The 15,107-nt window shown below is 36.8% G+C and overlaps 1 protein-coding gene across 2 annotated transcripts in view; it reads right to left on the reverse strand.

Annotated features, from left to right (window-relative positions):
* CRIM1 (cysteine rich transmembrane BMP regulator 1) overlaps positions 1-15,107 on the reverse strand; it is a 188,149-nt gene that overhangs the window by 19,128 nt on the left and 153,914 nt on the right. For both annotated transcript variants that reach the window (XM_056357301.1, XM_056357302.1), the window contains 2 exons: positions 8,401-8,557; positions 2,752-2,873 (listed from right to left, as the gene is read on the reverse strand). In XM_056357301.1, coding sequence (XP_056213276.1) covers positions 2,752-2,873; positions 8,401-8,557 — 279 coding nt within the window. The remainder of the gene's footprint in view (positions 1-2,751; positions 2,874-8,400; positions 8,558-15,107) is intronic.

Below are 15,107 nucleotides of genomic sequence, written 5' to 3' on the forward strand. Positions count from 1 at the left end.
ACAAAAAACTACAAGCAAGTTCTAACAGGGTCATACTAGATACTGGAAATACTTCATAAAACACTCACCTACAAGAAATTATTTGTTTATATTACTATGGTAAATGAGATGTCTGGAAGGTAAGTGCTTTGACAATTTTATCCCTCATTCCTAGCTTTTACTGAGATGAGACTGCAGCACTGGACTGCTGCATTACTTGCACTCAGCCAGAACACACAAGCAGTTGGTCTAAGGAGGATAAAGTCTCATTTCTCTCTTAAGGGGTATTTAAGTGCTGCAGGAATCAGCCTCAATACATTCTTTCTTAATCAGCAGAGTAAAGTCAGAGCCCAGCACTCCCTCACCCACATCATTATGATAGTGAAGGATTTAGGATCAGTTTGTCAGTGAACTGACTTGTTTTCAGTGGTATGTCAACCATGTTCTGCTGACACATCTGTAAATAAGGCTATTTCTATTAAGTCGCTTATTTCATTTTCCTTTTAAAAAAGGATGTAGTATGAAAAGTAGTCATGTTTATATGTCATTTTAGTAAGGGTGGGTTTTTTTGGTTTTGTTTGTTTGTTGCTAATGTTGTGGGTCAGCACTTCTTCAGCTGTGGCAGATCTATTAAAGGTAGGCAGATGGTATAAAGTTTGATGCATGTTATCAGAATGAGAACCCAATATACAGAAACTACATTAGTATATCCTTTTGTGAATTAAAAAGCCATGGCATAAGGATAAAATAGTTCTTAAAACAAACTTCATCCCATTGCACAAACAGAAATACTATGAAAAAAACTGACATTGTTACTGCATTTTTGTATTTTACTATCAGAGTAAATATTAATTCCTATTTGAGTTAGTATCACTGAAATACTGTCCTAGTTTAAAATGATTGACACACAAGTGTCTTAGATGGTCATACCCTTCCCCTTCCTTAATAAATAAAGTATCTGATGCAATTGATCTTTTTTTCCCTTGAAATATTCTAAAATAGCTTCCAAAATTTTGAGAAACAAGCCAAGCATATAGTAAACTATTCAAAATTAACTTCACAACCCAAAATTGTTTTCACTTTTCATTTTTTAATTAAAATTAGTATAAAAGGTAATACTTCAGAAACCAAGGGCCCAAATACAAAATGGGAATAACTGGATAACTAGAGGTATGAAAAGATCTGGGATTACAGTAGCTCACAAGTAAAAATGAGTCAGTAATGTGATATCACTGCAGGGAAGGCAAGTTCAATATAAGATACAAGTACAGGACCACTGTAAATTTAAATGCAGTGCTACTATCTCTACTAGTTTGAAGTTTTTGCTACCGCTGAAGTACAATATGCAGTTTCTGAAGTGTAATGGGAGACTAAAATAACTGGGTTTATTTGACCTAGGAAAAAATCTCAAAAAATGTTTGGGGAGCTCCAGTTGCAACCTCTTAGATATTGCAAAAATTCAAAAGGGAATGATGCTTAGCTGTTCCCTACATCTGCTGAGTTAGGACAAGAAGTAAATGGTGCAATTTATAGAAAGGGAGACACAAATATTAGAAAATTTATTTTAAAATGTCACATATTGGTAAACACTGGAAAACATTATTTTAGAGGTTTTGTTTTGTTTCGTTTTGAGAGTGGAGATTCTTAATAAATTAAATCTTAGACAAACATCTGTCAAGGATTATCCAGATACACTCTATTTTATGTGAAGGCAGAGAAATGGACTCTTCCAGAAAACTACCCCAGCCCTGTCCTTCTGATTTCTATGATTGCAAGTTTGCCTCCAACTAGAGGACAGTGACTTCAGGAACTCATACACCTTCTTCCAGTCTCATGTTCCCATAGCTTGTCTTATCTTCTAACGTATTATCATTTCTTAATATGCATCGGAATAGCTGCTAAAAAAGTTAAGACTGGAGTTATTACACAAAACAGTGGGAAAATACTCAAACTTCTTTGCCTATAGCTAGAAATCAAACCACACAAGTAAGAATCAAAGAAAATAAGCATGAAAGAGCAGTTAGGATCAGAGAAAGCCTGAGGACAAACGAAGTTATTAAATGCAACACACGGAGGTGAGCAATGAAGGAAGTCTGATACCCAGACTAATACAAAACACAAACTGAAAATATCTTAAAAGAGAGACATGTTGAAAGCAGCACAAAACTAAAGCAGACAACCAATGAACATCATATTTCAGTCTCTACCTCAAATTTGGTGGTTTCAAGTTTGGGATATGGCACGTGTGAAATCTTTAGCTTTAGAATACCCAGTGCTTTCTCCTGGGTAAGCGCTTTCTCTGCTCATTGTTTCTCAAGACCGCCTGAAAACTGTCCAAGAAACAGCACTCTAATTTTACGTGGTGTACAGGGCATCTATCAAATCCAAAAAGTTGAGTTTGTAAAGAAAAGATGATGGCGAAAAAGTTAAGATGAACAGTGCTACTGAAAAAAAATACCCAACCTAGCTTACTGCTAGTAGTTACTTACTAAAAGCCTGATCTAATTTTTATTAATGATAACAAACTGATTTTTCTGACTTTGTAATGGGAGATGGAAGCAGAGCTGAGGCTTTCTGTTGATGCCCAGATGAACACAGATAATAACACCTGCAAAATAATACACTCCTTTGAGCAAAGCTGAACTGACTCCCCCACCAGTTACTGTATTTCAATTCCTACGTATTCTGTGCAGTATTCCTTTTCTTTTGCTCTAGATTCCAACTGCTTTGAAAACTAGTTGTAATTAGAGGTGGTAATGCACTCGCACATACCTCTGCACTTGCAAATAACACAGCCGTGATTGTTCTGCTGGAAGCCCATCGGACAGATTTTACCACAAGGCAGGTCTGGGCACTTCTTACACCGACAGATTTCACAGCCATGCTTGTTCTTCCTAGATAACCAAAATAATTTGTAAAAGGTCAGCAGGTTACTTTTACATGTCGTATCTTTAAAGCAAAAGCATCCCCTAAAGAAGTTAACTGATCAAGTAAAGAAAATTATCATTAACTGTCACCCTGATGTTCAGCAGGTCTGTGGGGTGTACAGGTCTCCATCCCTGGCATGTGCTCCCTCCTCCACATGACTGGCAAAATCTCTGCATTTTACTTTCAAGCCATAGCACATAATATAGACATACGTGCTTGTGATTACTACAGATGAAAAATCCTTTTTTCAAGAGAAAATGTAGAAAGAAAAACTTCTAAAACTGTGAAGAAGTTGGAGGGGTAGGTAGGAATCAGTTAAAATGACTGCGTTTTTATAAGACAAAATTATTGCTAACTTTTTTCCTCCAACAACAAGTACAGTAGATCCCCCCTCTTGTGTATTAAAACTACAGATGTTTCCCGAAAAAGTAAGCAGACACAAAGCTTACCTGAAAACTAGCACATGGAATGCCAGTAACCCATATAAAAAAAGGTAGAAGCCTCACAGCAACAAATTTTGAAACACAGACAACCAGAGAACTTTTCAGCAGAGTACAGAGAAGCAAGAACACAAATGCTTCCCAAGCTTCCAAGTGAATCTAGGCAGGAGTCTAGAGCACCACCTGAAAGCATCTCTTCAGATTCTGAGAATCCTATACTGAATATGTTTGTCTTTTTTTCAGGAAGACAGATAATGTTTTAAACTTTAGGCATAGCTGTACTATTTCTTGTCATATACAGATAAGAGTAATTTTCTGTGTCTTTCAAATGAAGAAGTTCAAGACACTGAGGGGAAAAAAAACCCAATAAATGATTTTCACAAGTCTGCTCACAAAAATAGTGCTCTAATGAGGTAACTCATTAAAATTGGGAAACATTTATCGGGAAACTTGACAGATCCCTCATTGAATAATACAGTATTAAATGCACACACAACCCTCCCAGCCCCAAACAAAAGACAAAATGTGGGAAGTTAAAGAAGAACACCTAGAGGCATAGAGAAGAAATAAAGTATGTAAATCTCTAGGAAGCCTGACTTCAGAATCTAGAAAAATTCAACTTTTAATTAAAAGGCTGAGGAAAACACATCGTCATACTGTAGGACGGAGAATGGAAGACATTCTCTCCTCCTATCCATCTGTTTTTTCCTCCTAAACCTCTGCAAACACAGCACTTTTCATGAGAAAAGAAATGCTTCTTTCCATTAATGTGTAGAGTCTTCAAACAGTGAAACCTATTGAGCAGTTTGTTTCAGACAATTCTGAAAAGTCCTTGGTTTCTTTAAAGGTGCACAAACTCAGATTTTCCAGTTACTAAGCTCTAACAGTTATTTTTTAAAAAAGCAAACACCCCCCCCCCCCCCTGCTGATTACTCCTTAACTTTTCACTCTCTAATATACTTTTAATGCTTGCTCCTTTAGTGTCCTATTTGTAACCAAAGTTTTACATTAAAAGAGAGATTTGTCTTTCATTACATCCCACACTTTTGATGGTCATAAAAGGCTTGTAAGTCACATAAGGCTTGCTAGTTTAGAAAAGAAACTGGCATGGTAACAGTAAAGAACCAAACAAATGTACTGTACAACTGCAAATCTAAATAATTTTGGCAGCAAAGTAAGGCTTTATGGGAAATGATCTTAAAGTAGTTCTTACCACAATTTTAGCTCTTCATACTATGAACTGTTACACACATAGTTATATTTAAATGTTATTAATTTAATTCAGACAATTATTCGTGTATGTTATAGACAGTGACAAGATTAGGGTGCTCATTTCCAATGCTTAGTAGTTTTGTTGGTTTTTATAATCGTCTTAAGACTTACTAAACACTCAGCATTCAAAAACAGCAGCCAAGCATTGCGTGTAATTAGATTACATACTACATTTTAAACCAGAATTTACATCGAAGATTATTTTCCATTTAGCTCAAAAAAGAAGTCTGAAGTTCAGTTTTTTTCAGATGTAAAAAAATGGAAGGGAACGATCATCCCAAAGACAGGGTTCCTGAAACACTAGCACCAGCTTGAAATCAGCTTATTTTTCAAACATCTTTATCTTACTCCCAGCTACCACACTATGCCCATTAATATTTGCTGTCATTTATAAAATGCTTTTGCTATATAGTTCACACAGATTTTCTAATACAACTGTTTTATGTACACTTTAGTTCAAAAAAAAAAGGAGAGAGAGAAGAGTGCATTTCAGCTTCTCTAACTGCAGAAAACACATACAGAAATCTGCAGTTTTCCTCTGTAGGTCAATACACTAAATAAGTCATGCATACAGGCTAGAAATTACTACTCTTTCTAACAAACACTGTAATTCTGTGAGAAGCTGCACATTATCTTTTTTTATAATGCTTTCTATTTGAAGACAAATCATGTGGTTCAGTGCTAGCCCATGGAGCAGTCCTGACCTGAGCGATGTTTTCACCAACCTCCCAGGGCCACTCCGGATGGGGTACGGCATGGTGGGGCAGGCAGCGTGCCTTGGACTGGGGAGTGCCTGGGCAAGTCACTATATGGTCCCCATCCGATACGCTGGGAATCAATGTCTGATCAAGGTGTCATTTTTATCATGTCTAGGACTTTAAATCAATAACTGCAAATGGCAAGATTCAATATTTACACTTCTAAACTTTAACTTGTTCACCATTTTTCTTCTTTTTCACTAAATTCCAGATACTTTCCATTTTAGAAGATCTGAGTTTCCATTTTGAAGGGTATTACTCTGTAATTTTAGTCTCCCTCAGGTGTACAAAGACCAGTAAATCTAGGAAATGAAGCCTGTCTTATTATCTTCTTCAACATCGTAAACCTTACTATTTTTCTAAATTTTTTCAACTCCTATGTGACAGTATCACACAATTTCTCAGACACTGGCTGCTTCCTTCACGAGTTTAGAAAATCGCTGGGATTTGTGCCTCAAATTTGTATCCTTTAACAGATTATCCTTGACACATGATCGACACTGAAAAATACTTGCACCTACAACTAAGCATCTCTGTGTTTAAAGTGCTCTTGCCGCTCATGGACAATACTCATTGGCCTTTTCCTATCCTTCTCAGAAACTGAGACATGAGTTCTTTATTACAGAAAAGCATTCCAGCAAAATGAATGATTTGATCGATTTCTTTATATAAAGCTAGGTCCATCTATCTTTTTTCTCTTCAGTCCTCTTTGATTTTCATTCAGAAGACTGAAGCATTTCTGGGTTGACAGACAGCATCAATGCAAGCTTCAGGTATGTCCACATTGAAGGTGATGGCACGGACACCTTTAGATTTCCCCATACAGTCAGCTAGATTACTACTGACACATACCAAAGATTTATGAACAATAATCACCTAAAGTGCTTAGGCACCAGTCTTAGCAGGATGATTCTCATAGATCAAACAAACTACAGGACTCTGTAGGTCAAGAGGACTGCACTCAAACACAGAAAATCAATTTATTAAGGTGCAAAGTATATTAGGCTCCATTCTTGGGTTCTTCTCTTTCTCATTTTTAGAGATTTCTCCTTTAAGGACTTTCACAATAATGCAGGCACATCTCACATGAAGTGCAACAAGAGAAGGCCAATAGAATGATTTCAGATTTTTTTGGGAGTGTTGTTCAAAAAGGTATTCTTGATGATTTATACTGTTGTGTCAGAGTATAACTTAATATCACAGGTCAAATTCACTGCAACCTGAGGGTCATCTTCCAATTACACGTAAAGCTCTTCCTCATCTTTGCTCACAACTTTCTTTAGAAGACCAGTTAAGCCACAGTTCATGAGACACACACACCATGGAAGTCAGACCCGTCGAACCACGTAACAAATTTCTGAATGAATCAAAGCTTATTAATTCAGTTCACATGGAACAGCCTATGTCACTGCAAACTGAACAATACTAAAAAGTAGCATAAATGACAACAGTAAAGAGAAACCTTTACTTAAGGAAAGAAAGTAAAAATCAGAAGTTGCAGAGTAAAAATATATGTAAGAAGTAGTAAGGGGTTCATCTTTACTGAAAGCTAAGGAAGAAAAGAGGACCAAAGAAAATACTATAGTTTTTAGCAGTTATACATGGTCTGGTCATGAATGAGGTAGACTTAAATCAAGAACATTACTGCCAGTCACACACACACAGTTCAGCACCATGCACAACGCACAACTTGTATGGGCAATAAGTGGGAGTTCAACTAGCATATTCATGGAAGTAGAATATGACTTTATGGCTAAAAATAGCATGAAGAATAAAGGAAGGTGTACAGCTGGTACCCTCCTTTTTTTTCTTTTTCTTCTTTTTTCCTTGTGTTTTTACTTTGGAAGCACAACCAGAGAGAATATAAATTGGTCACTGGCACCATCCATGAGCAGAGCTGACTAATCTGTGAGAATGTCACTATGTTACAGCTTGATTTCTATTTTTCTAAAATCTATGAATCTTCTGATCATTTGGGATCTACCATATTTTGATTTCTCCGTAGTTAATTAAACCCACATATTAAGAAAAGGACTACTTTTCTTATATTTTATATAAGATATATATAATTATATACTTTTCTAATACTACCCTAAGATTACTGTTATAAAAACCTGCAGCATTTATTAACAAGTGCGAAACAGAACTCTGAAGTGAACCAGAAATTAAAGGAGTGTTAGTATCAAACATTGAGTTGCAACATTAGTAAACTTCATTACAAATCCTAAAAAAACAAATTACAAATGAGCATTATCTGAAGATCAGCTGTCATGAGGTAGAATTTAAACTGTTATGAAAAGCAGGCAATAACATGGAATAGACCTACCAAAAAATAATATGTATTGGTGATATATATATATATATATATAAAAGCCACCAGAATAATTATGAAGACATTTCTACATGACAAAACATCTGCCCAGTTTTCACCAGCTGTTCCATAAATGAATAAATACTGCAATTCTTTCCTTTTATGGAGAAAGGAGTCCAGCCAACAGTACAGGTTTTTAAGAATTACAAAAACTTAGATAAGAGACAGTACTGTTCTTCACAAATCCTGTAAAGTAACTATCAGAAATGTCTAACTAAAACTAGTCTGCTGTCATATCAACATTGAAAAACACCTTGAAATACTAGAAAATAATTTGAACAAAATAAATGGGCTATAAAATAAAAGGGTATCACAGCAGAACAGGCAAACAGAATTTCAAAAAGCCACATGCAAGAGACATGACTTGTAAGCAGCTTTTTCATCTTGTTTGTCAAATGTTCTCCAAAAAAATTTAAGCACTCCTTTGCTTTTATAATCTGCCGCTGTTTTCTTAGTTGCTGTTTCTTAATCTGTTAATCAAAATCCATTTTGAAGAATACTTCAATCTCACATCAAGAACTGACATTTCTATTTTCCTACACTTCCCTCTGCTTTGCCACAAAGTAAACCCAAGTACGCATGCCTGGATTTTTCATATTTTCAGTATGTACAGGGATAGTATTAAATACGCTTTCAGAATAAGAATACGTACAAGTATCCAAAGGGACAGTACTTGTCACATTCAATGGGTTTGCACTTCTTAGGCCGTGGTCGGCACTGACAGATCTCACAGTTGTGGACATCAGTCTGGAAGCCGAAGGAACAGTCCAAAGAACAGCCCGAAATGAGGCCGGTGCACAGCTCCTCCCCTGCAAAGGAGACACACGGGTTATCACATCGTGACAACTGTTTATACCAAACCACCACATCTTTAGGAGACTAAATCTGTTCCCTTTTACAATACTGGTAAGCCTTACCTTTGGACTGTCCTAATTTTAAAATAATCAACAGAATTCTCCAGTAGTGACCGAAGCTGCATGAGCAGACACTACAGGTTGTTTTCTGTTTCAGTCAAGACCCTGGGGAGTACTACCTGATACCCTAAACTAACATGATTTTATGAACAGATGCACAGCCAAAGGAGTTCAACATCTGTGACTCTGTTAGCCTTTTAGAGAACAGTTAAAATAACGTGTACTTTCAACCCATTATATGGATTTAATAAGTTTCTGTTGAATATACAGCACCTTTATTTCTCCTCTACTTATTTAAAATAGAACTGAAAGGTTAGGATATATTCACAACTTTTATTCTTTATGCTCTTTGCTGTCAACTCTTTGGTGATTAAGCAGGTACTTTTAAAAAATATGACCTGTAATACCCAAATATATGATCTAAGCTTAGAGATGCTAGACTAAAAGACCTGTCTCTTGAAGTCCTTGAAGTCCACTACCATTTTTTTATCAGCATCTTGTGGCATGAAGGGGATGCTGAGTCCCTGGCATCTCAGTTTCTCCAGTACAGAGATAAATAACGGTCATTACATTCCCTCTCATTGGAATTTACTATTTCGAGAATGACCAGTTTCTTTTTGTTCTTCTTGAAAGAAGGTGCCACAAAGACCACTCTTAACATACTCTGGGATACAAAATTCATTTATCAGTTGCAGAGGTGAGAGGACACAGAAAATTATGATTTCTGTTACTCTAGGGATACAAAACATGGGGGGGGGGCACACACACGACACAAATGGCCTTTATTATAATAGCCAAAATAAGATCAAAATAGGAAAAGGGAAATAGAATTGGGACTCTTCAACGGAAGAATGTAATGGGTGATATCCAAAGGGCCGACTTTCAGAGTGATAATTAAAGGATGGCTGATCCCCAGTTGAAACATTCACACCACTACAAAGTACTGGTTATACTGAGGGCAGCTGAAGAGCGCTCCTCCAGATGTGCTCCTCATCTGAGCTCTGAAGATCACTTTCCTTTAGGTGTATGAACATTTAGGCACAGGGTTTTTCCAAAGATCAGCACATTCTCTGTTCCTTACACTACTTCTGTGGGTCTGAAATTAAGTTAATCTTCACGTCTCTAACCAGGTAATGTATTGAAGGCAGACCACAGAAGGATTCTTTGCTTCACTGAAATGCTTTCTCTTCTGCCTGTTCTTGTGAGGTTGCATTTAAGACTGCAATGTATAGAGTTAACCAGATTGGCTAAGCTAAGCGTTCCCGTATCTATTCTACCAGGTTCATGCTCATTTGGTGAAGGCGGCACGTTTCTTAGTACCTCAGAGTGAAACTGAAGCCTCAGAGAAAACTGGCCAATTCGCCACCTACTTCTGTGGTGGAATTTGGGCATACAAGTGCAATGCAACATCAAAGCCTTATTATCCCAAACAGCAGTTCTCATTTTCAGTGGTATGAAGATCATCAGGTTTGTTTCTCCCACCTTGCCACTTTTATGTAAATTTGGTGTCTGAAGCCAAAAGGGTGCAGGTTCTTTTGTCATTCAGTATACAGAAAAAGAAATGCCAGACCCTTCCACATCCTCTAGAGGTTCTCTGTCAGCAGAGTACCAATGCCACAAGATTTAAGCATTTACTCGCAGTCAGATCTAACCTTTGCACAGCAATGGTAACCCGTATCTCAGGTTCTTCTTTACTCAGAGAGAAACACACATACAAAGATCTTCATGCAGTCTTACAAGTTCTTGAAAGGTTCAGGTTGATCTATGAAGAGTACTCTATCTTTTTAAAACATAGCCACTAATGCCGAACATTATAATGCAGAGGAAATCCTGATAGTCTTCTCTGGTAAACAGTGATGTAGGTGTAACACAAAGACTTTCCTTAAAGCAAGTTAAAATAATGAGAATTTGTCTTTAATTTATGAGCTTTTACACTAGGATGTTTGTAGACAATTATTCCCTGGCAGCAATATAGTGATAATAAAATTAACTAAAACTTTCATTATGCATGTCTTCATACAGTAGTCATAATTTTTAAAGTTAGACTTAAACTTTATAAGGAATGTATGGAAAAGTACACCTACGTTGGAATATCTCCAAAAAGAATTAAATTCAGTTGTGACCTTTGATAGGATGCAAGTTATGGTATCTCCTGCAGGTGCTCAGAACTGATGAGTGAATAATTACAGAATCGCACAGGTTGGATCGATCTGAACCATTCATTTCCTGAAGCATACTTTGTCACAGAGATGAAGTATTTAGGTGGCTGACCATAAACATCAGGCTCGTGAAAGCCCGGTCAAGAAACAAGAGGGTACAAATGCAAAGGCATGGGAGAAACAAATACACATCTTAAAACAGTGAAAGGAAGAGGTCGAAATAAAATAAAAAAAAATCTACAAAAATAGAAAAAAGAAGAACATATTTTTAGTTGGCATGTATCTTTATCTTACCTGTCTCCAGATTATGTGTTAAGGAGAGCTATCAAAATGCAACACCCGGCTTTGAGCATGAAGTTAAAGAAGACGGCAAAATAATGATTCCTTACAATCCACAGCCAAATATGGTTTTGTTTTCAGTCTTCTCTTCTGCTTTGATTCAGTTAGAGAAACTGCTTTTCAGTGATGCAAAACTATTTCTTTATGTATAAAGTTAATATACTTTATTAAAAGAGTCAAGGTGTCTAAAAGTGCTATACAAGCTGGAAGTCAGTGCGTCATCCCAAGTAGCTTATGATGTTGAATATATTTAAAACTCAAATAGCCAGCTGATATACGAACCAGAAGATCCAGTCTCAAGGCAGTATCTTCCTTGCTTAATCCTTTGCATAGCAAGTTATCCTCAAAAGAATTTTCACTTTCTAAATAGCCAAGGAAGAAAAACTCTTCAGAGCCTTAGGATGGATAGCTGACTAACCACTGTTGCCTCTCAGGAACGGACACCAAAGACCATACAAAATATCACCAAAATTCTAGTGATGTCAAATGTACAGGGAAGGTTTGCTGAAGTCAATACAGCTCACTGTTCACACCTGAACTAGAGTTATATCACTGCTATAAGAGAAAATCAGAATAATCTCCACAGACTTCTGCTGACAAGTCTTTCTAATAAGAGCTAAAAATCATGCCTACAGAGAAGATGGTTGTTACTAAAACTAACATGTTGTTGTACTTAAATTTCTGATACTACGACATTACCAGTTGTGGAAATAGATTTTGAATAGTTGTTGAAAAAAATTTCTCTATGATTAATTCCAGTCCGCTTTCTGACTTTACCTCTAACCATCTAAATTTCTCCTACTGAAACATTATTAAAAACATGACAGAGGTGGTCTCAAACTGAAGTACCATCTGGTACATACACAGTTCACGTCTCTCTGCTGAGGCCTGCTGAAAACCCTAGTCCAGCATTTTAAACCCAGTATTTTTTTCAGAAAACAGAGTGAACCATCAGTTTTACAAAGCACAGTGTAGCTCTCAGAGAGAGAAAAGGGAAAAAGTTGCAAGCCTAAAGATTCAAATGTGACTCAAATACAGCGTATGCAATTTTCATCCTGACAATATTTCTATAGCCTTAGCTATAACTTTAACTTCATCATTAATAAAATAATCACAAATTAATTATGAAAGGATAACTAAAAGCAGATTTTCTGCTAAGGTTTTGCATTTCAAGTGACAAATGCTAAAGAATAAAGAGAATTAGTTCATGATAGTCAACTGCAATGAACTGATGAAATGTTAGGAGGTTAGTTGTTTGAGGGCTTTTTCCACCTCTGCTTAGATAAATTTCACAAGGAACCCGAATCCCAAATAACAGAATGTATTTGCAGGAAAGAGATCCAGCCCTAACTGGGCTAATAACTGCTTCAAAAGTATATCAGGAGTAACCTGAGAGTATAGGAAACATTTTAAAAGCTAATGGAGAAGGAAAACTACCTTTCAGAGTTTGAGCAAGCTGCATTACGCACCTGCATTTCACTGCACCTCTAACAAAATAGGATCAAGCTTCTGATTACATAGTATGAGCCACCTTTTCTTCTCTAACTGATTAGTTGTAATGACATCACCTAGGGAGCTAAACTAACTGTTAGGTAGGAGATAGAACTCTAAACCAGGAAAAAAATAATAAGAAACCAGTTAAAAGGAAGATGTCTCTCATTGTGCTGCTTAGGGAAATACCTGGCTGGAGAGTAGTTTTCTGTGTGAGAAGTAGAAATATGTTCATTAATTTTTCTTCTGAAACATGAAATGAGGTAACATCAACACAGAAAACAATTGCTCCCCCCCACAAGGTAACAGGAGGTATTAGGGGGACAAAATAATAATAGTGGGGTGATACTCAATATTGAAAACATATACATTTGCGTGCTGCCCATAGGGAATAAAACATGAATTTCTGCTACAAGCTGAGAGTTCAGGCGCAGGATGATAGCTGATCTCAGAATGATACTGATGTAATATGACTTTGGAAAAGGAGGAATGTGTTTCTGAATGTCGCAGGCCAATAGAACTGTATTATTACCACAAATAATTCGCTTTTTCGTGTGAGGACAGACATTAGTTGAAATACCATGTAAAATTCTGGAAGGATTTCAACAGCAGAAGGCTAGGACAATAATCATGGAAAGGCAAGAGTTTGTCCTCAACCAATGACATTATTAACATACACTCCTGCTAGGAACACAGTCACTTGAGGACAAACATACACTAAACACTCATTGCAGTGACTCCAGCCCACACAAGACCATGCAGTTTTGTTTTCCAAGCGCAACCTTGACTGTAAAAGCAGCAACAAAGTCAGTTACTAACAGGTCCATATTTCTAGTTGCTCTCTTCACTAGACCTCACTACAGTGGCAAAAGCTATTACTTACAGACTTTGACCCCTCTGAGAACTGTAGTTCTAGCAAATACTTCATTCTGTGGTTTGCAACAGTTTAACACATTGCTGACTGCGATATGGGAACTTCAAATGATTGGATTCATTTGGATCAATGTAGTAAGATGCTGTTGGAAAAAAACCCCAACAAACAAGTAGAAAGGGAAAGAATAGTTGAAGCTGAATTGGTCTTCCAAAAAACATTTGTGAATTATTAACAAACAAACAAACATTTGCACCAAGGTTTTTAAGCCTGGTCACCATTGCCTATAAATTCCTTTTAAATATAGTGATTTCTTTCTCCCCTTTTCTTCGCCCACTCACAAACAGCTACATAGACACAGACTATAATAAAATAAACACTAGAGTTGCAGAAGAGCATGATACTGTTTAAGGGGAATCTGTCTGGGATATGGGGGATGAAGAAGAAAGTCTTGTCTTAAGAACAGATGATTACCAAGATACGGTGAGGCTCTACACAGCACACTGCACACAAACTCTGTGGTGTTACACCAAGTATCTCATACTCGACACTAACATTGACCCTCGTTTTTAAGACTGAGTCGCTGGCTGCTAAAGGAAAGATAGATATGTACAAAAATCAGCACCTAAGAGCAGCTGATGTATCAACATGACCTACTATAGTCCGGGGCCCACCCTGCAAATGAGATGACAACAAAATTCTGTCCCAGGATATGCAATGTAGCAATCTTTGTATTTGTGAGGATTCACTCAGCAGTCGGATACTTCAGATACAACGCAATCCCTCCTTCTCAGGTACGGTATCTCAGAGGCAATGATCTCAAAAGGAATTCGTTGACCTGAATTCAAGCCATCAGATGCATGATTTATTCCTGATTTCAGAGTGCTCACGTCCTCACCTCACATGAACCTATGAGTATTTGGACTGTTACAAAATATTGCTCAAAAAATCAAACCAAAAAGTAAACATAATTGAATTCCATGAATTGCATTTTTAGGTCTGATAAAGGTCTTCTGTTTGAAAATCGAACAGCTTGATCGCAATTTTGGCTAACACTTAGTTAAAAAATGATTTCTCAATTTCCTTCTTCTAGCATATATATGGCATATAAAAACCTCTAAGCTCTTAAAACTGGGATATTTATTTTTCTCCAATTTATTATTTTACATATGGACACATTGATAATTGTACTGTAAAGACTGAAAGTCATATTAGTCAAAAAACTTTTGAAAATGCATTCTAGAGATGCATAGCCTGTTGAAATACTTTGTCTTCAATCCTCTAATTCACAGATAAAAAAATGACTGACAGAGAATATTAAGAGATACTTGACAGGAATTATGTCAGTATTTCAACTTGGCTTAGGCTGGTGTCCATTTTTTGAAAATTTGTAGCGTGGCTACACAAAGCTAGCTACATACCTTTACCACCATTATTTTCTTGATGCTGAGGCTAGATCATATCAGGAGAACTGTTTCACAGTACCTTTATAATTAAGCACTCCTCAGCCGTCCTCTCGGTGTGGATTGCTACTGCTGGTTAATCTTCAGGGGTGGGGATCTGGGGAGGCAAATTTATGAAGGAG

This window comes from Falco biarmicus, chromosome 12, assembly GCF_023638135.1.
Source record: "Falco biarmicus isolate bFalBia1 chromosome 12, bFalBia1.pri, whole genome shotgun sequence".
Lineage (NCBI taxonomy): Eukaryota > Metazoa > Chordata > Aves > Falconiformes > Falconidae > Falco > Falco biarmicus.